A 27,433-nucleotide genomic window follows, 5' to 3' on the forward strand; every position below is an offset into this window, starting at 1 on the left:
GTCTTAGTCGTGTGACCCGCGACCAATTTACAGAGCAGGACTGCACGTCTTACTATGTTCTACTGCGCTTATTGTCTGTGTTAATGGGCCTTTTTCGTTGCGAGCCAAACTTTGCCTCGAGGGACAATGGAGATCTGACCCGAAACGATAGAGGTAAGATAAGAGTGGCTACTGTGAGGAGTAAACTGCATTAGGGAACATGGATGCTGTTCAAGAGGACAGCAGCCATGTTGGATTGGGTTGCAGCAGGAGGAGTGTGCCCACCCACCCCCAGCTTCCTTTTGCGATTGGGGTCGTACTGTAGGAGTTCCCGTAATGCGAGGCGCCGCGTCCTCCTCTCCACTGTTAGGACTTCTTGGGACAGTGCGAGGCTGCGTCCGTGTTGAGCACCTCGATCATGGTTCTGGAGGAGGGGAAGGTCTCTGCCACGGAGGGGAGAGTCTGGTACCAGCTCGGTAGACTGACGAGACAACACAACGGACATATTTCTGTAATTTCCCGCTGCGGTAACCCCGATTCCAAATATTTTTTTTTTTTTTACAAACAATCTTTAGCTCCAAAACGTCGAAATGTCAAGCTCTACTAGAAATTGAAATAAGTTTAAATATCCACGCTGGCACACCCGCTCAATGTAAATGTGATAAGACTTCATGCGATTGTGCGACTAGTGTATTTACAACTACATCAGTTATTTCTATATAAAAAAAAAAAAAAACTTCACCACAAAACCTATTCTTTATTTTAACTTTTTTCCTATTAATCAGAAATAAACTCTTCTTGTTTTTTTTATGTGGCAGAAGAGTTGTGAACTGAAGCATTATCATGCATTAAAGGTAATGTTCTCACCTCTTGAGGTTCATCCAGCTTTTGGCTGTTTTACTGAAACCGTCTGGACTCGGCGTGGTCATGGCCTCAAAGTCCACCAGCTGAATCCAAAACACACACACACACACACACACACACACACACACACACACACACACACACACACACACACACACACACACACACACACACACACACACACACACACACACACACACACACGATACAATTAAATATAGAAATATATGCAGCAACAGCATCAGGTACTGTCGAAGGTACTGTGGAAGCATAATTCCAATACTGAATGTGGAGAAACCCCACTATGCTAGAATTACATTTATCACATTTCTAATAAAATCTATAAACAATACTTTTTCAATTTTTTTTTTCATATAACTAATTTTCACTGAAGCCTTCTCACGGATGACAGGGGAGGAGGGGGCTTTACCTTTCCTTTAGGGATCCGACCGACGACCTCCTTCCCGCTGGCCATGAGAGCGCCCATCACCACGGAGTACGCCACCACACTGAGGAATAAGAGCACAGTGGTAGAAATAAGGTACGTACATATCTCCATCTACAATAATACAACATAAGCATCTGATTAAAAAAATAAATAAATTAAAAAAAAAAGCCTGACAACTTTCCGACAGAAAGGTTACATAAGCTGCTTTCACACATGAACTGACAATGACAATGTCCGGATAATCATGTCCGGAGTTGCCCTTTCACCCATGTAGCACACAACCAGAGATTGTCTGTGTATGACGGGTTCACACCTACTGGAAATACTTCAGTTTTATTTAGGCGAGGGGCGGAGCCTGGGTAGAGCGTGGAGGAGACAGGATGTGATGCAATAACGCATGCATGACGCTGCAGAGTTTTACAGCACACCCCCAAGATGGCGGAAGAGGCAACAGACATCAGTTATTGCAATCGTGATCTGCAATACTAACGAAAGAGTGTGAAGGAATATAAAGGAAAGCAGAAAGGAGTACGAAGTAGCTACGCTCCGACCCTTTTTCCCCCTCGGCGAGTGGGCGTGTTGATGACGTCTCTATCATGCGGCAGTCGCATGATAGAGACGTCATCAACATGCGACGCGGCCACTCACTCGCTGTGAATTCTCCGGACAATCACCTGCTCTGTTCACACGTAGCGCTCAACCGGACATTACACAGACTTCGTACTAGGATGCTGGCTGGGTAAGGTCCGTTTAATGTCCGGTCCAACTGATTCGGACAATTGCGTTCACACATACAGCTCCTCTGGGTAATGTCTGGATAATTTCAGGGTTGCAGTGTGGGTGTGCAAGCAGCAATAGTTAGATACAGCCAAGTATTGTTTTAAAAGGGGCCTATTAAGAGTAGAATTAGTTTTAAGAAGCCAGTAGCAGAGGGCTGTTTGTCGGGATGGGTACCTGGATCCCCTGGAGAGAGGCATGAGGTTACAGAAGTAGTAAACCAGTGAGAGGATCAGGTTGCACACTGCATCTGCATCCTAAAAAGAAAAACAATGCAATAAATAATTCACAAATATAGGGCATGTTTATATTTAGTCATAAGTTATTGTTATACTGCAATCGATTACAGCTCTAGTGATTTTCAACCTTTTTCATATCAAGGACCCTCAATTTCATACACTTAAGGCCACATTTGATAAGATTTTGTCTCTGGAATTGTGATCCAAGAAGATTTTTATTGATAGATATGATTTAGTCCATAAATCCATACCTGTCTATACTATATTAATGGAGATTAAATTGAAACTGGGATCAAAACAGTCTCTCTCTCTCTAGTTTGTCTCAAATTTAGTTGTTTATTGGTTCCTTCATAATCAAGCTTCTGCTGTTGCATTATGATTCTACCTTAAAAGTAATATAAAAAAACCTTGAAATCTCTCTCTCTCATTAAATAACATTGACGTTTAACTATTAATCATTCCCCTGGAACCTCCTGTTGGACCCCACGTGTCACCATACCCCTAGTTCTGTGGAGAGCATCAAGGCCTTCCCCTTGGCCGTCAGGTCCTTGTAGAGGGACTCGATCTCCGACTGGTACTGCTGGGTGCGCTCCTCCGTGGTCTGCGTCTCCACCGAGAACAACATATTCCCCACCCTGAGACGCACAGGAGATTCAGAACGCTTGCCATGATCATAACCAATGACGTGTAAATGTCCAGGTCAGGTGCTTGGAGGCTCCAGGACATAATATCAACCTTATACACCAGAACCAATTGGGATAAGTCACACACACACACACACACACACACACACACACACACACACACACACACACACACACACACACACACACACACACACACACACACACACACACACACACACACACACACACAAAGAAGATGTGGGGGGGAAAAAAAAGAGGTGAGGAAAAGCCACATCTACAATGCCCTTAACACAAGTAAATCATGCATATAACCAAAATGTAACATAGGCTATTTGTGTCGACAGCAGTGGCATAAACGGTTTGATCCATGTAGTTTACATGTAGTTTAGTTGTACAGTTGATCTCTCGAGCAGCTGCCTGTCTTCGACTGTGTCTGTGATCAAACCATGGTCATGGTCAGTATTCAAAGTGACCAATCAAAGGAGCGGAGTCAACAAACACTGTCAATTCCGTCCCCTTCTCCAATGTCTCCAAAGTCGACTTGCTGAGCGAGCAAGTGTTGAGCAATTGCGAGCGCATAGAGAGGGTCAAGCTCACGTTTGCCATAGCCCCGTGCTCGCCAGACAGCATCTGTGCATGAGGAGCAGAGATGCACTCGCGCAGGATTGTTTTCCGCTTGCGGATACTGTTCTGTGCGTGCACAGGTTTTGAGACTGATTTAATGCCATAAAAGAGGACCTATAATAGAACGGTAGCAAAGACATTTCGATTAAAGCTGCTTTTAGCTCAATTCTGTATCTGCCAAAAGAGTGGAACATCAGCATTAAACAGTTATTTTGCATGGAAGTGTATTTTCACACTATTTAACCGCCGACATTAACTCCTTCATTAGTTCAGTTTTAACTTAATCCTGTTACACAAAGTGAAAATGTCAAAATGAAAGAGTCAATGGATGTTATTGGACCAATTTTCCCAAATGCATGGGCTAAGAAGGACCAACCTGTCTCCAGTGATGGTGATGGTGAAGCCGTCGTACTCTTTCCCGGGATCTTTCATGCTGGGAACCTTGGAGTTGACCGTGAAGCCATCTCGGGTTTTACTGTTGAACTGCTTCAAGAAACAAACACACACACGAACACACATGCAACATTAAAAAAAGTCTCACATAGTTCTTTTTGTTTGGTTGGCTTTAAAGAGGACCTATTATACTCTACACAAGTATACTTTACACAAGTTAATACAGGTCCCGAAAACATGTTTTTGAAGTTTTTTTGCTGAAAATACCACTCAGATTATGCATTCTAGCCATTCCAACATACCTCTTAGTCCATTGTGTTCCTGACGCTCTGTTTAAGTTGGAGGAGCCACCCTCCTGAGGCTCCGAGTTCTGTGAGCTAATGGGGCTTGAGTACAAGTTTCACTGATTTCACCTTGTTAGACCACCAAAATCTCTTTCTGAACAAATTTGAGGCGAGAAATGAGCAATCCCCTTGCTGAATCTTCACTCATATTAGATCTACAAGGCCTAATTTATAAGTTCGCTACGACTTTCGTTACCGTGCTTCAAGCTTGTGGGGGGGACATCGCACCGGGGCACCACACGCGGGGATTTTTTTGTTTCTTCACAGACAGTTGGTATGTGTGGTTGGTATGTCTGTGTTATTTCTCCAGCCGTGGTTGGAGTTACTCTCAGATGGAGGGCAGTTCTAATGCTACTGAAGCCCTAAATGACGTAGATAAGGGCTGCAAATCTGAACGGCGTGTTTCACCACGTGTTCTGAAATAGACCCCTCACAAAAACGTTGTTTAATTTCACAGTTTGTGTGTTAGTAGGACCATCAGAGACCGAAACGTATGTGCACAAGCACTGAAAAATTGAGTTTTCCACAAAAGGTCCCCTTTAAGTATGATTCCTATTTTGTGTCATAGTCATACTACATGAGACACAACATGACACAATTTGACCAACGTAGAAGACAGACTTCCGCGTCAGGTAGAACCGTTATACAAACGTCCTCAGCTTTGTCCTACTCCATAGCGTGATAGATCATGTCTTCTTTTGAAACAGCGTCTTCATCAGCATTAACTCTTTTTTTCAAGACGAATAGCTTCTTCACAGAGACTATGATCCCCCATGTTCTCCTCCATACTGCCTAAAGTACTTCACAAATTTCCAACCTAGTGTCTCCTGAAATCGCAAAGGTGGGGGACAAGTTTTTTAACTCATAAAAAGGCTCCAATAGTTCCTCTTATGTACCTGTCCACACGGCTTATAAACTTTATAATGCCAAACCTGGGCAGCATGATCCAATGCACTTCTTTGAGTTTCGTGTAAGGTCAAACTCAAAACTTTTGGAGTTACATTTACTCAAGACGCTTTGGTTCAATGCTTATTCTCTGCTTACATGAGAAGCTAGAAACAATAAAAGAATACATCGACCATTGGAGCAACCTTGAACTTAAGTGCATGAGCTCCTGTTTCTAAATTCAACCATATACAAGTCCAAGATAGCTGTAAGGAATCAGAATAAAATAGTGTTGTTAGTATTTTTTTGTATGTTAGTGAAATATAAGTACTCATGTTAGTGCATAATGTCAAAATAACAACTTAAAAGCTAGTCAACATCAACAACTTATGTGTTGTTACTGCATTGTCAATACAACAACTTCAAACTAGTCAGCAAGTGCAAGAATAGTAAGTCAGAGCTAAGATAGGATCAGGTATTTAGGTGTTCCTGAAAGAGCAGGGTCTTTAGGTGTCTTCAGGCATTTCTTGAATTAGTTCCTATAAGCCCCAACTAATAACTTCCTTAAAATGTGTGAACATACAGTACACAGAAGCCCACACAAGGACTACCTTTATACAAATACAGTCACGCAGACACCAACCATCTTCCTCCTCCTCCTGACCCCCTCATTACCTTCATTATTGGAAGCAGGTCCTCTACTTTGCCGACGCTCTCCAGAGCTTGGCGCACCTCCAGCAGGCCTCTGGGGTTGTAGGCCCTGAGAGACAAGTGAGAGAGGGAGATTTCACGAATTTCACTAAATTTCACATGCGAAAAATGGCAGTTCAGCGACATCATGGCAACCAGGACTTTGATCAGCACTTGGCTACTCACGAACCTCAGTAACGGGAAAAAAAAAGGGATGATGAAAAGCAATCCAACAAATGCTTAGAGATGGAGTAGATATGTTTTATAGGTTTGTAGTCTTATAGAAATGAACTTGAAACACACAAGGACGCTTGGTGAATACTCTCATTTGAAGCATCAGAATTAAAAAAAAGAATAAAAGTAATTGGAATTTTGTACACTGATCAGCCACAACATTAAAACCACCTTTAATAACCACTAATATTTTGTAGCTCCCCCTCGTGTCGCAAAAACACCTCTGACGTCTGACCCGTCGAGGCATGGACTCTACAAGACCTGTGAAGGTGTCCTGTGGTATCTGACACCAAGACGTTAGCAGCGGATCCTTTAAGTCCTGTAAGTTGTGAGTTGGACAGGGGTCAGCATGGGCACTCTGACCAGTCTGCGACCACGCAGCCCCATATGCAGCAAGCTGTGATGCACTGTGTGTTCCGACACCTTTCTACCATAGCCAGCATTAACTTTTTGCGTAATTTCTGCTCTCCCCATGCACATCAATGAGCCCATGGGCGCCCAGGACAACCGGTGAACTGTCTCCAGTTCACCGGTTGTCCTTCCTTGGACCACTTTTAGTAGGTACTAACCACTGCCTACTGGGAACACCACACAAGACCTGCGGTTTTGGAGATGCTCTGACCCAGTCATGTAGCCATCACAATTTGGCCCTTGTTAAAGTTGCTCAGATCCTTACACTCGGCCATTTTTCCTGCTTCCAACACATCAACATTAAGAACTGACTTCACTTCCTGCCCAATATATCCCATCCTAGGTTCCATTGGAACGAGATGATCAATGTTATTCACTTGACCTGTCAATGGTTTTAATACTGTGACTGATTTGTGCATAACACGTATGTGCTGGTGTTACTCACCCATGGTAGACTAGTATCCGGTCTTTGATGAAGTCCAGGATGTTGTCAAAGTAGGCCAAGTATCGAATGTTTATGATCTGCCCTCTACAGGAAGAAAAATAAAAACTGTTACAAACAAATAAACAATCTATAACAACTCAACATTACGAGACACAGAATCCCTGTTGATACCTCCTGCATGAGGAAACTACTCCAGGATGATGCAATCACCCCCTGTAACAGTAACAATGGTTCAAATTTGTTCACGAGGAAAACAGGAAAAAAAACATGTTTTTCTCTTGGTTCGGCGTCAGAATATGAAATTACTTACATTTCCTCAAACCTATGCATAAGGCTGTTTTCATAAGCTACACTTTTGTGATCATTTTGATTCATCAGGATGAGTTCATGAATATCCGAGGCTTGGACATAACAGAACAAACCTCACCCACCACGTGTACGAAAGTGGTTCACTGCAACTAAAGCATGGAAATGCAGGTGGAGTGTGAATGAACAGTCCGATACCTGATGAGGTTGATGTGGTTGTTGAAGCCTCGACTTAAACTCCGAGCAGGCATTTGGTCTAACCACAGGACCGGTTGGTCTGGATCCGCAATCCTAGGCACACACACAATATCATTTAACAAACTGAGAATGAGAACACAAGATGCTGCAGATTTACTCAATGACCGACAACCTTGTAACAAAGCATTATGTAACATAGTGTATGCCATTCCCAATTTTCTGTAATTTGTAATAAACCATTACATAATGTGGAGTTATTGCGTATTTCAGGGTTTTTTTTGTTGCCGAAATTTAATAATTCAAAGCAACTCATTGTACAGATGTTATCTTATATCTTTATGCAGATTGCACAACTTCCTATTTCTGTCAGAATGTGAATTACTGATACAGAGGTATATTGGTTATTGTAATTTTTTAAGTTTATTGTATATTCAATTTTTTTTCCTGCTCCATTTTCTTGTTTATCATGTTGGTCTTTTGTCACATTTTGTCATTCTTTGTTTATTTTCAGATATATTTTTTGTTTAGTTTATTATAGATTTTTTGTTTATTGAATATTGCCAGCATTTTCTATCCTCCAGTTATTTTTTTTACGTTTATTGTGTAATACGGATTTTCTATTTCTATTCTTATTATTGACATTTTTTTTTTTTTTTAAATGTGAGCTACTGTTTCAATTTACAATTTTCCTCTCTGGATAAGTAGTCTATCCATCTTTTATGGAATTACATACCAAAAATGCCATCTTAATTTATTACATTAAGTTATTACAAAATGTTTATTATTATAAAATGCCGCAAGTTGTGTTATAACATAATGCATTACAAATCTTAACACACACACACACACACACACACACACACACACACACACACACACACACACACACACACACACACACACACACACACACACACACACACACACACACACACCTTCTCCATTTGACCGCTATATCGAACATGTCTCTCCATTGCATCTGTCTGGTCTTGCCATTGACACGCACTTTGGAGTTGCTCCACGTCCTGTGCATGGCCTGCATCACCTCCAGGGTGGCCAGGCCCATGGCTGGTGGCAAGATGAACATATTAAAGATGAACCGGGGGAGGGGGGGGGACTCAACATGTTGACATGCAACAGTTTTCGGTCTCCATAGCTGTAACTCGCGAAACTGTAACAACCCTTTATAACATCAGCAGAATAGTCATTAAACTAATCAAAGTGACTGCAGAGACGTTTTCATATGAGGGTCGCTGGACTACCACAAGTCGGGAGTGTGTGGTACCTCTGTGTATCCTCTTGTTGGGCAGGAACCCCGGCGTGTTATACTGCATGAGTGCCCCCAGGTGATCGGCGGTGCAGATGAGCTTCTGGACCTCGCTGCTGTAGCTATCAAAGTTCTGAGGTAGGACATCCCTAGGTAGGAGGAGGAGGAGCGGAGAGGAGTAAATGACTTGAGCTTGTTTTCGAGATTTGGAGAAACTCCATGGAACTTAATTGACCTGTGATCCACCCGTGTGATCACGGGATGTGATCATGGGGACAATGCAAGCACAATATATTAAGTGTCTAGCCAGTACAGACAGCGCATTGTGCGGATAGCAGTTCCGTGGGACCCACTTGATGTGCGGTTGCAGGCCTGGCTGCTCCTCATAGTCCTCTATGAGGAAGGGCAGGTTCTTGGCCCAGTGGTTCTTGAAGTTCCCCGGAAGGTCCTGGTCCACATTGTACTCTGCCACCGGGACGTCCAGGTGGGAGTGCAGGTAGCGAGAGTACTCTGGGGGAGAGCGAGAGAGAGGGAGAGGGAGAGGGAGAGGGGAAGGTAGAGGGAGCGAGAGAGAACATGCCATTGGTTTATCAACTAAAAGGAATGATCACGATGTTCAATAGAGTCAAGTCAGTTTGAGTTGACTACATAATGTGTGCAAAAGACAAAAATAAAAAATTGAAACAGTTGAAAAATTATACAGTAAGTATATTTGGGCTCTAGGGGGGTAAAACAAGGTAAAATAATTGAATGAATGAAACCTGAATTAAAAAAGAAAAAAGAAAAACAAGCAGAAGCTTTGCACTTTAACCTCACTGCCTTAAAAAAACTTGTATTAAAGCAGCAAATCTTGTCTGCTCTTCAAAGTTATCAATTTCCCTCAAAGAAATCCCCAGAATTAGCCATTTAGTCTCAGATGGCTGAAGACATTTTCTCAATGCTGGCTGAATAAAGGCACAATTTCAGCCCATTTTAGTTTCAAGAAAGATCTAGTCTTTGTTTTCAAGATGTTCTGGCTTGTTAAGATTTAATTTGAAACTTAAAGAGATCTAAAATAGTCTGTCTGGAATGAACTTTATGCATGAACAGGTCTTTGTGTGCCAACACTTTTGCTTCCACAGGACTGTCCCACTGTAGCCCCTTCAACACAGCCTGTTCAAGGCAGGAATGTTGCGCTATTATCCCGCCTCGTTGTTCTGTGTAAGAGGTACGAGCACGGAATGGGGTCACACATTGTTGATCCACCTCTGAGCCAGGCAGCAGAGGTTGTCAAAGAGGAAAAATGGGGCCAAAACAGCGTCTGTATAAAAGGCACAGCCGGCGTGACGCGACACGGTGTGACGTTTTGATGATCTAAATATAATAATAATAATAATAATAATAATAATAATAATAATAATAATAATAAACTATTAGGGCTGCAGATATTCCTCTATAATCCCATTTGAATTTGTATGCTTTATTATTTTTAATATTGTAATATATTCAAAATATAATGCTCAAATTTAGTTTATTTATTCCCACATGGAGAAACAATCCAAAAAACGTCTTAATTCTCGTCAGAGCTAGGAGCATGGAGTCGGTTCCCACATTAGATGGCTGTTATGGATACGGTACGGTGGGCTCCGGTGCCGTCGTAGCCGGTGGCGGTGGCCGGCCGCCCAGAGCAACTAAGCACTGTCTTAGCCCGAGGCTACAGCGTTTATTAAATTAAGTATAAAATGATGTCATCATTTAAAATAATAACTTAATCAAGTAAGTATTATTCTCATCAACTGTATGTTAGACGTCAAACTAGAGGCCGACGCTGTTGTGTGACACGTCACGCCCCATGGTCAAGGCACTATGCCGGAAAGCCGGCATCGATTTAAAATCACACATGGGGGAGGCATTATGCCGTCTTTGTTTGGTTCAGTGTAAAAGAGCAAGGCCGTGTCAGAAACAGATCTACCTTACGGCAGTATTCCAGGATCTCTGTATAAAAGCAGCTTGTAACAACTCCCTTGTATTTGCAGTTAAATTCATTTTAAACAAAATACAAAAGCAAAAGCAGGCCAAGCGCACACCCACCTCTGAGGTATTTGACTTTGAGGTATTCAGAGCTGGCCTTCTGGCCCAGGAGGGGGTCGTTCAGCATCACCTTGGTCTGGGCCTTGATGCCCTCGTAAAACTGGCCCATGGCCACGTGGCTCAGGCCCTTCATGTACTGGCACACCTCGTTGTACGGCTCCAGCTGAAGACATCTCTGAGAATGCAAATGGAGGGAGAGAAGGATTGCTGAAGATGAGAGTTTTATGTTGGGGTGTATGTACAGTTTTTGTACGTACACTCCATGTATTTAGGCATAATTACACAACTTCCAATTTATGTCAGAATGTGAATTGTTGATCCAGAGGTATATTATTAATTGCAATATTTTCTTTAGGTTTATTGAATATTGCCAATTGTGTATTGTTCATTTTGAGGTTAATTGCATATTGACAATTTGTATATTTTCTAGCTAATTCTTAGAATTATTCAATGATGCCATCTGTTTTCTATTTTTATTCGTATTACTTTAACTTTATTATATTACTTATTGATTTTATTTTTTTATGTGAGTGATATTGCATTTCCCTCAGGGGATATATATAGTAGCTATCTTTTATGTAATTACCCACCAAAAATGTTGTTTAAAAGACCAGTGCAAATGCTACACACCCAGAAATGCACTGAGGATACAACCACTCAAGCCACTTCTGGAAGTGGCGTCTGCCCACAGTGGCATGTTGTGTAATTGTTTACTCGTCCCCTTCCCTCCTCCGATCCTGCCACAAGTTATAGGCTTCAGGCGCGTCGGAAACGACCGTGATTGCCAATGCTATGCGGTCACCTCCTGTTGCTCACCACCGTTACTAGACCCGAAACAAGCATCCTACCGTTATCTGTAAGCTGCTCGGTTTGGTCTCTGGTTCCTTGTGGTGTATGACTTCTAAAATTAGGACCTCGCAAAACCACATTCTTCATAACTACGCCCAAGAGTGTCGAGACGTTAAGCAGAGGAGAGGAATGGAGACTTGACCCGAGCGAGATCCAACTTACAAAAGGTGTGATCGGAGCAGACGCAGACCGTACCTTAAAGTTGCCGATGGCTTCCTGGAGCGAGCCGTGATGGTACAGCATCATGCCCCGAAGCTGCAGGGACTGGATGTGGTTCTGGTTCAGCATCAGGGCCTTCTGGAAGCTCTCCATTGCCGCCTCAAAGTCGCCCAGCTCCCTTGAAAGGACGGGGTGAGGACGGGAGGTGAAGTTGCTGGTGGGGAAAACAGTAACCCTGCGTCCAAAATGGCCTGCGTACTATCTTTCAGCGTGAGTTAAGAGAACAATGTATTTTTGGAGATACGGAGTCGTCATACAGCCACACAACTTCCTTTCAGCACGTTGCAGATTGATGACAATGGCTATCACTTTCAGTGAAGTAAGTGCATTTGGCTAAATTGGCCTTTTTAGGCCACTTTCACGGCAAAACCCATGTTTAGTGATAGATTTTGTCAGTGCTCAGTTCAACTCGTGGACCTTGTTAAAGAGTTGTTTGCGCCAGCGTTGGATCTTTGAAGTTATCACTACTTTAATACAGTAGAAATTGGGCCAAACTGGTCTTTTTCGGCCAATGCCAGGCTAAAAGGTATGTTTAGGGAGATGTCATAACGCTCAATTAAGTGTTCACTAAATGTAAAAATACTGGCTTCAACTAGTGTATCTTGCTGAAGTGTTTGCATCAGTTTTAGATGGTACTAACATGGATTTTTGAAGTTATCACAACTTTTAGTAAAGTAAGTGTGTGTTGGTGAGGCGGGAATCAAATGATCTTTCACCTCATAGAGGTTACGCACAGCATTTAAGGACTTTTCCAGAATTGTCAAAGTGCAAAATAAAGCTTATAAAGACTCGCAATTATGTCAACCAAAGTATGCCATTTGTCATTTTCTCATCATCTACTGGCACTATGCATTATAGAAACATATTCCAGCTTTTTCCTGGTGTCCATTTAGATTCAGAAAGCATTTCAAACATTAAACAACACATTAAAACTCAGGCTTGTTTAAAACTTTTAAGACTTTGCAGGAACTCTGTGTTTTTGTGGAAGTATGTTATTGGTACACAAAAACAAAAATCTATTTAAAAAGCTCATGGCACTGGAGCCGTACCTGTAGGCCTGTCCGAGGCTCTTGTACGCATCTATGAAGTCGGACTTCAGCTTCAGAGCCTCTTTGAACGTCTCTATGGCCTCCTGAAACATGGCGGAAAAAAAAGGAATAAAAAATGTGGGTATGGGGGTATGGTAGCTCAGGAGGTAGAGCTGGTGGTCTAGTGATCCAAAGGTTGCTGGTTCGATCCCAGGCTCCTCCTGCTTGCATGCTGTAGTGTCCTTGAGCAAGACACTTAACCCCTAATTGCTCCTGATGGCTGCGTCCGTCGGTCTTTGAACAATTGTAAGTCGCTTTGGATAAAAGCGTCTGCTAAATGACTAAATGTAAATGTAAATGTAAAATGAAACGCACATCGGTACAAATGAGGACCCTGCTGAAAATATGACACAGTGGATGACGGCGCGAAAAAGACTTCAAGGCGTAGTGGTTTGTTTTTTCTATAAGGGACTTTACACGAACACTGCCCTCAGGAAGGGTGTGGTGCTTCTAGCGCAGTTGCTAAAGCGTGATATTAGCTGGCTATGTCGACATGAACTCCTCTCGTTATTCAATTATGAAGTGGGATTTTATTTTTTGATAGACTTAATTACAGTAGAAAGAGTCCTCCATCTCAAATATATTTACTCTTTTGTGAAATCTTACACAGATGACACCAAATGATCCTTTTACGAGCTGCTATCCACCAAAAAGGAAGAAAGTCACGCCACATTTTAGTAACTTTTTTTTTCTCCCCCTATTGCCAATCTCAGATTGGCTACTTGTGTCGATAACACAATCTCTGATGGAGGACTCAAGGCCGGCAAGCACGGAATGCAAACAAACCCAATTGTTTTCAGTTGCTAGCATCCAAACCTGGTCACAATCCCTCACCCAAGCATGGCAACATATAACATTATGGGGCGGCTACACGGACACAGAATAGGCCTAATCTTAGATAAAACACACTTTTATCACACATTCTGGAAAAACTCAAATGGCCTTTCGCAGTAATGGTTTAAAATAGTCTCAGACTTGCCCTAGTCTGGGTTTAAGAGGCAGCTTTATCTTTGGATTAATGGATGTGGCCTCCAGGTCGATCTGGTTGATCTGGACTAAGACCAGCACCGAGACCAGACAGAAGGAGCTGACTAGTCCTTAAAGGAACATTATGTAACTTTTTTACCTTAAAATAACAGCTTCAAAATAATTTTGATGGCACACTGACTTGTGGAGAATGGCACCTCTTTCACCCCCCCGAACGCCTGTTCTTGCACTATGTAACTTTTGTGTTCGGGTTCGAAACCGGGAAAGGTACGTGACTTGCTTGGTGGCTCAGGGTTCCTGTTAGCCGGTAATTACTGTTTTTTTTGTCATGTAAAATAAAAAAACTTGACTGCTTGTCGAGTGCTCGCAGATGCCAGCGAGCTACCAATCGGGTTTAATATCTGGTTGTGTCGGGATCAAGTCGGGAGTGACGCAAGGAGCTACAGCCAATGAGAGCAGACACAAAGCAAGGGGGGAGGAGGAGCCGGGAAGGAGGGACGGAGAGATGGGAGTGCACGGAGCAGCAGCCAGAAACACACACCATAACTATTTTACTTTTCTTCTCTAGGTTTTTAATATATTTACTATTTAAATTCTGCTTTTGTTCGTTTTTTTACAGTGATGAAGAAACAAATAAAAGTTGAATCATCCGCATGGTCCCAAAACTACTCAAAACGTCATTTGGAGACCAGACAGACCCGTCGGGGTTTCCTCCTGGTGAAAGTTGGTTGCAAAGTTTGGTGGTTGCAAATTTCCCCGTCGTAGGACTAATAAAGGTTTATCTTATCTTAAAGATCTTTTAATGTGTGTCCCCCTGTCACCGATCAGCCATGGAGCGTGAAACCACAACGACTGCAAGATTCCCGATCAGAAGACAGGAAGTTGTGTGGTGTGAACACTACATCGATCTGTTGACGTTGAAAGTCGTGTAGTGTGTCCATAGCATTACTCGTTAATGTAATGTTTTGTATAACTTGTTTTCAATGATGCACTGAAGTAACACGTGTCAAATATCAATATAAATGACATTTATCTTTATTTCCCAATTCAGGGATTATTTCACACAAGCAAGCTTGAAATGGATGAAGAAAAGTGACATTGAATTTTAAAGATTCAACATTTTGCACGCACCTTGAGCATGCCTCTGTGGAAGAAGGTAAGGCCTTTGTACAGCATGGCGATGGGCTGGTTCTTTTTCAGGTCCAGGGACAGCTGGAAGTCCTCCATCGCCGCCACATAGTCCTGGAGAGTGGGGCACGAAAAACATTGTCGACATCCTGTGTAAAACTGCTCATGAGGATGGCGACACACACACGCACACGCACACACACACACACACACACACACACACACACACACACACACACACACACACACAGACCTCTGATATGAAGAGCAGCGTCCCCCTGTGTCGGTAGAGGCGTGCTGAGGGCTGCAGCTGAATGGCTTTGGTCAAGTCCCCCAGCGCCTCGCTAATGCGGCCCAGTGGAGACAGGATCTACACACACACACACACACAGACACACAGACACACACACACTTTGGGTTTCCAGACTACTTTAGCAATACACTTCTACAGCACAGAGCATTTTCGTTTTCAACTGTCTCAACTTCTTTTGAAGACGTTTGTGGCTCACTGTGTGACCGAAAATACAAAGCAAAATGCAAACGTAAACCCAGACAAAATAACATTAAATGTGTAATAGGTACAGTGGAAATTTCCGAGAAAACTATGAGCGCGTCGTTGCGTTGAGTTCCCTTTTTTTAAGGTTTATTTATGGAACTCAGTGACAGTCTGAGTTCTATCTGAGTTTGTTTAAATGATGACTCACAAATGTTGAAAATCAAAATGTCAGTATTCTTCTTGGTGCTCTACCCAAGAGCCAGTTGTCAGTATTTTTTCCTTGGTCTGACGATAACAAAATGAATGAATGAATGAACGAATACATTTGTATCATTTTTTAGTTTCGGTAATCTTAATATCGTCATGCATTGCGACACCTGCGTAACAATTCAAATTCCGATGTTTGCAACATTGTTCGACCCAACTCAGAATCATTACACTGAACTATGTAGTTATATGAACAACATGTTAATATAATATATCCAAAAATAACATATCCAACAGTAAAACTTCAGATTTTTCTAACATGTCAAAAATGTCACCCAATATGTTGTTATTACCATTAACTTAACTTAATAGACACTATGTAATAACAAAAGTAAGAGTAATAATAACAGAGTCCTAGCCCACCGCCTTTCCACACCAGAAAATCACCATAACTCACAACAACAATTTCATGGTAAAATATTGACAGCATTTTGACAGTTGGTTTATTTTCGCATATACATACAGTATCTATATTGTATAAGTATATACATAACGCTATGAAGGGTCTTCGTCTCACCTCGGCTCTCTGCTCGTAGACCTCAGGCCAATTGGGCTCCAGGGTTATGACCCGGCTGAGCTCGTACAGCGCCAAGTCAGCGTTTTTGATGTCCTGGAACGGAAACAGGGCACAAATGAGGCCTGGAAGGCATGTAACGTTATGCTGGTGCAACAAAGAAAATAATAAATGGATGAATGAATGAATATAATAAAAATAAATAAATAAACAAACAAACAAACAAACAAACAAATAAATATAAACCCATTCATAATGTGGATAAAAAGAATAAAAGCCATTTTAGACCATTTTTGCCATTTTTTGGCAAACGCTTTAAACATTTTTGCCACCATCTGTTAAATGAGTCCAACGTCGGCTCATGCTAGAATTTCCCTTTAAGCCAGAGGGGCAGAATATTATCAGGGAATTGTGTCAACACGTTTTTGTCAAGCAGGGCGAGGGGAACCACAGAGGCAACAGAACCGGGGTGCGCCGGACTTTCTCAACTCGCCGAAGCGGCCAGACTCTCGACTAATCCGAGGAAATCCGATCAGATCAACACCAATTCTAGCCTCATTGCCACGGCCGCCTTAAAGCCAAGGGCTGCGATTTACAGCTTTGAATAGCCTTGATCTGGCCTGATCAGACCGCACACACAGCAGCAAGAATCCATCATTTCGGGGCGCCATATGCTCCTAAATAAATCAACAGGAAGTAGTAGTCCCTTCTCCGATTGGGTCACAAAGAGAAGTTGGTTCATTCAGGCGGCACCGTGGTCAGTTCGTAGCCGACAAGACAAGGCTCCGATATCTTTGACTAGGGAGTCAGAGCTAGTGTTAAATTGTTCCCAGGGACACTGATGTAACAGAGGAACATTGTTCTTCAACTTAACAACCAATGAATGCCGTTTTGGCGTTCAACATGACCTTGATTGGTGGATTTCCTTTACCATATGGACTCAAAGGTTTGGTCATCGGACAATCTTATGATGCCATATCACATTAAAGCAAATCTATAATAGAATTCCGTCTCCTCTATATCGCCGCCTCCGTTTTCGCTATTCATCAGGATTACCTTTCATATACCTTTAGATACCTTTTATTATTGATTTTCTTAATACAATATTGTTGTTGTTACTTGATCTCTGATTGTTTTCCATTTCATGAATCCCTTCCTTGATTATAATATGTGCTGAGACTCGAATGATGCGGTAAAACTTTGGTGAAACTCTCCAAGGCCCCCATAGGCACTTTTCACTTTCAAACTTGTAACTGTAGCAATGGATCAATATCATCGCTCACACGCTCTCGTATGAGATTGATAACCATGTCACTCACCTGCAGACTCTTTTTCCCGTAGGCAATACCTCTGCCGTAGATGGCACTGACCAACTCCGGGTCGCCCTGGACGGAGGACACGAAACAAATTCCTTGCATTGCTTATCCTATTCATTTATTTTTTATCTGTGCAGGATGATAAGAGTGTGATTGATGTGTAAAGTGAATGCTAACAGACCTGTAGGAGGAGGGAAAAGTGTTGGATGGCTTCATCATAAAGTCCATTGCCTATCAGCACGTAGCCTATAGCTGCGATTACAGGAAGCCGGAATTAAACAGTATTATGTATATAAACATATACACACATTTTAAGATACTGACTGGAGAACCGTGTCAAAAGCACACAAGAGGTTTGCCATGTACGTCTTACACTTGGTTCTATATGAATTTACCAAGCTCTTCATTCGTGCCGTGGTTTTCAACGGGGAAAGGGAATTTCTTCTGTTCAATAAACAACTTGGCCTGACTCTGCAAGAGATGAGGAGAGAGAAACTCCAATGTGAAAGAAACCAAGTCCAGCATGTACATTCAAACAAAGAAGTAAAACAAGGAAGATGTGAAGTTCATTCATCCTGACAGCCCATTTAGCGGCATTAAAAATAGATAAATGAATATATTTGTAGAATCTGAGGCTAAGGTGGTTGGTTGACGGTAAACAGTCTACTAGAAATACCGCTCATAGTCAAGGTGGTGCGCAAATCCCATACTGTTTGATTTTCTCTGAGAGTTTGCAGACTTTTCCCATTGATGTCCTCAAGCTTTGTAGACTAAAAGCTAATAAATTGGCAGCTCGTTCAAAATTAAATCTTTGTTGTTTTTTTTTGTTGTTTTTTTAATGGATTTTCTGGGAGTTTTTCCTTGTGAAATTGTGAAGGGTTCATGGGCTATATAAATAAATAAGCTTAAACTTAAACAAGGGAAATAAACATTTCCTTTGGTAAATTCCCGTCACGTTGACTCAGAGATAAAAGATGTTTTTATCTCAACACCATCACGTGCTAGAGATAAAGACCACGGTGTAAGCAGAGCTGTTGAAAGTAAAGAGAATAAGCTCTACATAGGTGCCAGCTCAAAACCAAAAACCCAAATGTCAGTTTCGTGCTTCTTTGGATTTGTGTGGGGGTACACCACAATCTTACCAGGATCTTCTCGGCGTTGAGCGAGAAGATCGACTCACAGGGGGGGTTGCTTCCTTCTTCGCAGTCCGGGTCCTCCAACTGCAAAATGGAGGACTCTGCAAAGACATGCTGAGCCTCATTATGGTGTGGAAATCTCCTATGGGCAGAATGAACCCACCCCGCCCCCCCATCTCTCACCTGAACACTATAGAATGTCAAAGCTGGGTGTGAACTCTGCACAATACGCCCGCTGACAGCGAAAGTGGATTAGAAACAAAAGAAACACGATCTGGTGGCATCCTGAATCTGAGAAAGCGATGCATCTCAGACGCTCATTATGAAGCATATGCCTCAGCAAAAGTGCCTTGTATGGCATTTGCAATTGAAGAATCACCAACAAAACTAGAAACTAGAATTACCACGTTGCGGTTGTATGCCTCTGCTAACCAGTGAAGTTGCAGTTGACCAACTCCATGTCTGTCCAGACTAATAATATATGTATTTAAGACATTGAAGGAAATTCATAAAGGTATTAAGTGTATTTTTTGGGGCGAAATGGAAGTTATCACTATATTGACAAAGTGGCCGTCCACGGCTGTCGCCAGCGCGGAGGCATTGAAAGAGAAGCGCTTGAGCAATGATCAAGTAACCCTAATCCTAAATTTGATTAGGCCACGGGCCCCATTTGATAAGGTCTTGTATTCTTCTATACTGAAGTTAGAGAGAAAATGCATTTTGTTGTCTCAGTACTTGTACTCTGTGCAATGACAATTAGTTGAGCCAAATCTAATCTAATCTAAAACTAGGATAAAATCAGCCATTACTGAATATTCTATGATGGTGTAAACATCTCGTAAATGTATGTAATATAGTGTACAATGTCATCAATTCCGTAATAATTTATTCATCCTTACTATTTGCACACTACTGTACCTCTAAGGAAACACTGCTGGCCTGTTGCACTCATTCAAAATACTGTTATGACAGATCCTACTTGCTTTGATTTTTTTCCCCTATTTTTTACGTTTTACAGTGTTTTCTAAATGTCTTGCACAAAATTAAGATTTTCTAAGGAGCCTGATTCAGATGTAATAACGGCAATAATGACTAGTAATAACTAGTAATATGTTTTTTTCCCCCCTGGTTGACCACTGCTATAGATATCAGTGAAACTAGGATCAAAACAGTCATTATTCTACATTGTCTATGAATAATCTATAAATGAAATAACGGTGAAGTTTAACTATTGATCGTTTTGCTTGGGACTCCACTGGAGCCTCTTCAAGGACCCCCTGGGGAATCCCCAGACCCAGCGCTGAGCACCGTCCTGCTCTAATCGGCGCAAAGCGATCACAGGAAGCGGGCATGATCTGGTTTGTTGATCCGATGACCGAGGAGCACCAAGGGGAATGGAACAGCCCCAAACGAGAGGGAAAGCAGCCCACAGGCAACCCGCCGGGTAACGTTAGCATACAAACCGGGGGTGGGGAGGGGGGGGGGGGGTGTGGGGGTGGGGGTTAGCTCCCTCTTACCGCAGTCTGCCGCGTATTCCTCCCACTCTGAAGGCGAGCTGCAGCCATGCTTGTGCAGTTCGCTGTTGAAAAAGGTGAGAGTGGAGAAGTATTCCGTGGAAAAGGTCGCTCGACACAGGCAGAGCACGGAGAGCAGCAGCAGAGCGACAACCCGGCTGGCAGGTGCCATGTTGGGCTCTGTGTGAGTGACGCGAGGCCCGCTGAGCGATTCGTTTGTCGTGAACGGACGACTCGGGCGTCGGGAGTCACTCCGGCGAAAGAGTGGCCGAGCAATTTAATCCTCGACTGGCAAACTGAGAGTAATTACAGGGGCCTCAGTTAAAGTCCAAGGCATTTAAGTGTAATTCGTATGGAATTTGATTCATTCAATCATTTTGAGAGAAGATTTTTTTTTTGTGATTCACACTTTGTGTTCCTTTGCCAAAATCAACACATTTCTTATTGTAATTTTTTTTTTGGAAAATCGTCTGACTAAAATGTTATATATAATATATATATATATATATATATATATATATATATATATATATATATATATATATATATATATATATATATATATTATAACTCTTATAACTTAATCTTTCACATGACTTACTCTTTTCAACGGGGTCACTCCTCAAGAACCGAATCTGAAACAACGGACGAACCTTTCAACACGACTACGTGCGGAACGAAAGCGGAAGCTGCTCCCGTCTCGTGTGGTTCCGCAACGCACACGCCCCCCTCGACAATATTATTATTATTATTATTATTATTATTATTATTATTATTATTATTATTATTATAAGCAGAACACACCATAATACACAAAAACAACGGCTAGGGGTGCAATATTAAACACATGTCAGATTTTCCTTACGGATCATTAATCATTCTCACAGCATTACATTTCACTGCATATATGTATGAAAGTATGTATATGTATGTGACAAATAAAAATCTTGAATCTTGAATCTTGATTTGTGTTTGTGGAATACGAAATCGTTTGGGTAGAAAATGCAATAATGCTGCGTTCCACTGAAGCCCACGGTGCGGACATGATTCAAGACTATTGTCAGACACATACACATGCGATCAGACATATAGTGAAAGGTCATTCCAACGCACCCGGTGATAATGCGCAATAAGTACTAAACTGAGACATTTGCTAAGTCATTACAACCTAACCAAACTAACTGAACTAAGTGATTCCTAAGGCGTAATGCAGTTAGTCAATACAATAAAACAAGATCTCAATGGAATGCAGTATAATATCGGGGGGGAGAAAATAAATGAAACGAAAGCTTCTTTTTTTTTTTTTTAGCTGTAGATCGTTTTTTTCCCCCCACAAACAATACACTTGGCATAAGTTACAATGACAATTAAAAAAAATTAAACCATTTCTCGGGAATCAACCGAACTGGCAGGGTCCGTGCGACTACAATTCCCGGCATGCTCCGCGAGGGATCCCGGAAGTAGTTCCTAGATCCGCTGTCAAGCCAGTCGCTCAGCGGCTCCTTAAATCCCACAATGGCTGGAAATGCTTTCAAATGTGTTGAATGTAACGCGGACGCCACTGAGCTGCACAGGGATTACAGCAACGGCATCCTGAAGATAACGATATGCGTAAGATGCTTGATGCGTTTTGATGCCTACGATTTCTTTTTGTGCATGTGTTCGTGGTGGGGGAGAGTGTACAGTACCTGCTACCGCAGTGGTCCCCAACGTGGGGTCCGGGGGGCCACCGGGGGACCTTCTAGAGGTTCTATGGGGTCCCCAGCAACATGGCGAATAGTCAAACGTCGCCTTTATTGAGTTTACAAGACGCTCGCACCGTTAAGGAATGTACACTAATAATACTGATATGTATGGAATTTTGGACTTAATCATACCCCAGGTAAAAAATAAAATCATGGGCTCCCAGGGACAAAATCTCATCAAGTGCATTACCTATTATGTCCAGGATTCTTGCCAAAAGCCCGTGGACAAGTACATCGAATACGACCCGGTCATAATCCTCATCGACGCCATCCTGTGCAAGACACAGGCGTTCAGGCACATCCTGTTCAACACAAGCCTCAATGTAAGTGACGCAAAGTACAACAGCCGCCCCGGCCGTGCGCTGCCGTGTTATCAAGTGTAGGGTGAGAGAACAGGTGTCGTCTGAACCCGCTTTGACCTCCTTCTGCCCCTCCAGATCCACTGGAAGTTGTGCGTCTTCTGCCTGCTGTGTGAGGCGTACCTCCGCTGGTCCCTGCTCCAGGGCCACGAGCCGAGCGGCGACCCCGCGGACATCATCAGGTACACCAAGGAGTGGGACTTCTACGGCATGTTTGGACTGGCTGCCCTGGGTAAGATGGAAGGGTTTACGTACCTTTTATGACAGGGATCCTACCGGCCCTTGGGGTGCTTGAAGTGCTTGAATTTCATCTTGGCGTACCTTGAAGAAATGTAATCCAGCGTGGTTGCATGGTTGATAGAGTGACACTCACTTCTGAGTGCCAGAAGTGAGGCCCGATGAGGAAGCCCAGTCTAGATTAAATTTTCTATTTTGGCAGTTCGTGATGATGACATGTAGCCCATAGTCTCTTCTATATTCTTAAATCTGATAAACATTGACATAAGATTTACATTTTCATTGAAATTATAAATAATGAATTATGATGATGAATATAATAAATTATGTGTACAGTTAGTACAAGTTACAGTATTATAAGTAAGAGTGTTTATATTGTAACTACAGAATATGATATCATAATGTATAATCAATATCATGTAAAAATTCCCTATGGTTTTTATTTTAATATTGCCGAGACAAGAACAAACCGCAAGTCCGTACATTCCTACGGAGAGTCGATTCTGCACATGAAAAGCTCTGATGCGCTGCGGTGCAGAATTTCCGTGTGTGATCGAGGCTCCGGGATTCATTCAAAATGTTCAACTCTAGTAACAAGTTTCAGAGCCGACACTGCATCCGGAAATTACGTTGGTAAAGTTTATTTTTAGAATTGGTTTAAAAACGGTCTCTCTCTCTCTCTCCTACATTTTCTCCCACATATTTTGTGACATGAAACTCAGATGCAGTTCATCCAGCGGCCACTATGAGAAGGATTATTTTTTCTTTGACTGTCAGATGCAGTTACTAATTCGGTTTGAATCGAGTTGAACACCCTTGTCCGTGCATCCCGCAGAGCTGGCGGCGTTCTGCAGTGGCGTGCTCTGCTTCCTGTGGGTGGTGGTGGGTCGCCTGCGGGGGATCCAGCTCCAGCACCGGCTGCTGCTCAGGGCACTGCTGCTGTCCTGCTACGGCAAGGTCCTGCTCATCCCCGCCGTCATTTGGGAGCACGACTACTCGCCGCTCTGCCTGGGCCTCATCAAAATCTTTGTCCTCACCTCTAACTCGCAGGCCATACGAGGTAGGTGTGCCTTTTTTTTAATATTAAATTGTATTTTTCACGCTGAATGCACGTGGGTGTCGTTTTCTCGTTTTGTTTTTGCTTGGACTGGCTGCGTAGGTACGCCATGGGTCTCTACATCACCAGCGTAGCTGGCAGAGGCTGCCGCTGTAGCTTACGTGCACCTCTCCAGAAATGTGACTACAGCATGTAGTCAGACTACATTTTGTGTCAGGGCGATGCAAGACTGCAAGAGCTGTGATTGGTCCACTTTTTTCATGCTACGTAGTTCCAGTGTTTCCAGTTATTTTCTGCCAACAGTGGAAAAATGAAATGGAGCAGATTAGGCTTGGGCAAATTTAAGATTAAATCGTCTATCGGCGATAGACTCCATCGATCGCAACTGACATTGATGACAGACGTTTTTTAATGTTTTTTATCCGCCAGGATTAATCCGAGCATTGAAACGGTGTAAGCGCAGTTCACCGTGTTCTGAAACTGGAGCGGAGAAGGTGGGGGGGGGGGTGGAGGCTAGCCCCCTCTCCACTCAGAGCCGTTGAGTAACCACTGGCGAGTGGGTCTCACTTCCCCGACTTTGAGGGGCAGGTGCTCAAAAAAATAGAAAAGAAAAGGCACATGGGCCCCCAGCTCCAGTTCTAGGTATTTTTTCGCTCTTGGCAAACGCAGAAGCACAGCGGAGCCACTGGGCACACATCGTAGGTGCACCGATGTGCGAGGTTCATGAGGAGTTCCTCATGTATACATCTTGCCCAGACAATCCTCTACCTCGATACCTATTCATGCTTAAAAAAAATGCACCTGATAAAAAGGGCACCATGGTGCACCTCCACCAGCCTGTACCTGCCCCTCAAAATGCAAATCTTGTGATTATAATACAGCAAGATATCGATTTATTTAGTTTCCTTAGTTTCTTACTTACTGGAAAATGAAAAACATGAACCTAACTCTGAAAATTGGAGCAGAGTTAATTTCTTTACTCCTCCAGACAGCGGTGAGCGCCGGCTCCTGTGCCTGTCTTTTTATTTTAGATCTATTTATTTTTGTTTGTTTCTGGGCATGTCTCCCCGTCGCTTTCGGTTGCTTTGGGACTTAATTTAGTCAAAACTGGATGTTTTTGTGTTAATACTTTACTTGTAAATAATAAATCCTGCACTTCTGAAACGGTTAGACTGCATTGGCCACATTACCTTACGTTCTATGCGCACGCAAACCCCGCTGCGGACCCCCCGATAAAATCGCATATATCGCATATACGATATATAATGGTATTGCATAATTGTATATCTCGCTGATCGTTGGGGGGCAGCGATCAGCGACTGGAATTTTGCACCATCGCCCAACCCGAGAGCAGATCGTAGAGAGGCTGGCTGGAGAGGTTCAAAAATATGTAAACTCATATGACACAAGATCTTCTAATTATAAAGACCAACAAACGACACTCAATTTGTGGCGTGAAATATCCGCAAACATTTTTTTTTTCACATTATGTCCGTGCTAAAATAGACTCGACGCTGCTCCAGGGTTTTGGTGGTCTAACGTGCGTAATCACCAACGCTGACCATAAATACAAGCACCGGTGTGGACACCTCGGCGTTACCTACGGCACTTATTTGACGCAGAACTATAAAGCTGCCTTAAGACGTCTCTCAGCATTATGGAGAATGCCCCAAGAGACATGATGGATTAAAGTTCTCCTAGAAGTAACTTTATTACAATTATCCCTACAAACAATCAGATATTGCTCACTTTGTTTTAAACAAACAAATGAGTAAAAGTCACACTACGTGTAAATAGCTAAATGGCACATTAGACAGACTTCCCACTCTTTCTAGCTCTATTAGTAAACACAATAGACCTGAGGGCAAAAAGAACTTGAACCTTTATTGGACCGGGAATCGTGAACCAGAGAGCACTCTACCTCTCCTGCGTCAATAATGTACCTTCTCTGTATTATCTATTCTCGGAGTTTCGAGAGACAGGAACTCTTGCAGCTGGAGCCTCATTTTCTTCTTCTCTTTTTTTCTGTCTCCTCTCCTCTCAGTCATCCTGAACAGCAGCAGACGTCTGTCCCTGATGGCGGTGGCCTCAGGTCTGCTGTCGGAGACCTGCTCGGCCAGGGCCTGCAGGAGGCTTCCGTGGAGCATTCAGGACTTTTTGACCTTTTAGGGGCCCGGCGGCGCGGTCTGGGCTCGACCGGCTCTCTGGCTCTCGGTCCAGGAAGGGATCTATCTGCCTGTTGGTGTTTACAAGCCGTTGCTCCAGGAAGTCTGTAAGTGACAGGAAGCCGGTTCATTTCCGATGTCCACTCACGACGGGAGAAGACAGAAGACATGGAAACAATGTTCTTCTTGGTGCAATTGCGATGACTCTCGGGGACAATGGATACACGGGGCGTTGATTCCTACTCTGCTCAACCTTAGTTCCTAGGGAAAATAGAGGAAAACCGACCGCCACAGTCTCAGTGTTCTCAATGCTTTATTAAAGGTGACTTTGTCCAGCTACAGGGACTTAACCAAGAAAAACGATGCGTGGAAATAGCGTCGATGATAAGCCATGTTGTTTTCACAGTGATGTAAACATCTTCATCATCAGCGTATCATGGAAATGAATGAAAAGAAAACACGTGGATGTTAAGCTTGCTGGCCATGTTGGTTTTTTTTGTCAAATGTAGCTGAAATTGTCAAGCAATACATGTTTTGAAGGGATTGTATCTTTCTGCTCTTTAAGGAATGACGAAAACTCAAGGCCATGAGGTTGCAAATGGGACAAACTGCCGGCTCTCTTGTTTGGACAGGAATTTGCCAGCGCGCTGCACATTCTTTTGCTCATTGGCTCGAGTGCTTACGCTTACCTTAACTCTCTCCTGCCCTTCCTATTACAAATCATAGTTCTATAAAGTTATCTTCATTTATTTTTTTGGGGGGGACATTTGACTCTGACAAGAGAGAGGGATGATTCTTGATTGCCTCAGGTGTTTTCTTGGGTGTTGGGTAAACTTGTTCTCTTCAAAATGATGATTCAACGATGCACTGCACTATTACAACTATTACTACTACTACTGAATCAAACTGGACATGTATGGGTGTGTGTGCGGGTTTACCCAGCAATTACGCCAAGCTACAGCCGCTGGAATGCGGCACGGGGTCCCGCCGAGGTCACCTCGGCCCCGATTGGACTAGACGTCTGTGGCGACTTAGGGGGTATTTACACACACACACACACACACACCAGCCTTCGGTATTGGCTCCGTCCCAAACAAAGCCGGACACGCGACGGGATGAGGGAAGCTGTTTTCCAGTAGGGAAGATGTAAGGCCTATGGTGGGGTTTTTTTTTTCCTTTTTTTTTAACTGATGCTCAAATCTTATACAGGTCTTGCACCAATGATAATAAAAATGAATCACTGCTTTTACTTTTCAAGCCACAGGAATTTGTGTTTTGTTTTTGGTGTCACAGATGCCCTCCTCGAGCCAGAAAAGGTTTTAAAAACAATACTGTATCTTCTCAATCGAGATGGGCTTGAAGGGTTTAGAATTGTGCATGCGTCTGATTATTCAGCTTGTGTTGAGAAATTACATCTTTAACTATATTGAAAAACTGTTAATTCCAGGGATTTCTTTGAGGACAATTCATATTTTTTAAAGGGAACAGCAGAATCTGAAAGCAAAGATTTCAAGACGTGTGATAATTTCTATTGC

At 42.8% G+C, this 27,433-nt stretch overlaps 2 protein-coding genes across 3 annotated transcripts in view; one reads left to right on the plus strand and one right to left on the minus strand.

Annotated features, from left to right (window-relative positions):
• ttc13 (tetratricopeptide repeat domain 13) overlaps positions 1 to 20,510 on the minus strand; it is a gene marked incomplete at its 5' end in the record, with an annotated part of 22,182 nt that extends 1,672 nt beyond the window's left edge. The window contains 23 exons of one of the 2 annotated variants that reach the window (XM_080021937.1): positions 1 to 460; positions 847 to 926; positions 1,274 to 1,352; positions 2,246 to 2,325; positions 2,807 to 2,942; positions 3,955 to 4,064; positions 5,876 to 5,960; positions 6,981 to 7,064; positions 7,485 to 7,577; positions 8,420 to 8,552; positions 8,770 to 8,900; positions 9,105 to 9,261; positions 10,822 to 10,996; positions 11,866 to 12,007; positions 12,939 to 13,021; positions 15,096 to 15,206; positions 15,346 to 15,462; positions 16,373 to 16,465; positions 17,689 to 17,754; positions 17,867 to 17,937; positions 18,081 to 18,156; positions 18,828 to 18,922; positions 20,339 to 20,510. The exon at positions 1 to 460 is cut by the window's left edge and continues 1,672 nt beyond it. In XM_080021937.1, the coding sequence (XP_079878063.1) occupies positions 346 to 460; positions 847 to 926; positions 1,274 to 1,352; positions 2,246 to 2,325; positions 2,807 to 2,942; positions 3,955 to 4,064; positions 5,876 to 5,960; positions 6,981 to 7,064; positions 7,485 to 7,577; positions 8,420 to 8,552; positions 8,770 to 8,900; positions 9,105 to 9,261; positions 10,822 to 10,996; positions 11,866 to 12,007; positions 12,939 to 13,021; positions 15,096 to 15,206; positions 15,346 to 15,462; positions 16,373 to 16,465; positions 17,689 to 17,754; positions 17,867 to 17,937; positions 18,081 to 18,156; positions 18,828 to 18,922; positions 20,339 to 20,507 (2,481 nt within the window). In that variant the 3' untranslated portion in view covers positions 1 to 345. The remainder of the gene's footprint in view (positions 461 to 846; positions 927 to 1,273; positions 1,353 to 2,245; positions 2,326 to 2,806; positions 2,943 to 3,954; positions 4,065 to 5,875; positions 5,961 to 6,980; positions 7,065 to 7,484; positions 7,578 to 8,419; positions 8,553 to 8,769; positions 8,901 to 9,104; positions 9,262 to 10,821; positions 10,997 to 11,865; positions 12,008 to 12,938; positions 13,022 to 15,095; positions 15,207 to 15,345; positions 15,463 to 16,372; positions 16,466 to 17,688; positions 17,755 to 17,866; positions 17,938 to 18,080; positions 18,157 to 18,827; positions 18,923 to 20,338) is intronic. The other variant, XM_080021936.1, reaches the window with a different exon arrangement.
• A 1,340-nt stretch (positions 20,511 to 21,850) lies between these two features.
• arv1 (ARV1 homolog, fatty acid homeostasis modulator) lies at positions 21,851 to 25,902 on the plus strand (the record flags this gene model as incomplete). The annotated part of the gene is made up of 5 exons (XM_079996748.1): positions 21,851 to 21,946; positions 22,284 to 22,403; positions 22,518 to 22,671; positions 23,512 to 23,736; positions 25,778 to 25,902. The coding sequence occupies 5 exons, from the start codon at positions 21,851 to 21,853 to the stop codon at positions 25,900 to 25,902; spliced, it is 720 nt and encodes a 239-aa protein (XP_079852874.1).
• Positions 25,903 to 27,433: the final 1,531 nt, after the last annotated feature.

This window comes from Zeus faber, assembly GCF_960531495.2.
Source record: "Zeus faber genome assembly, chromosome: 2".
NCBI classification, from domain to species: Eukaryota; Metazoa; Chordata; class Actinopteri; order Zeiformes; family Zeidae; genus Zeus; species Zeus faber.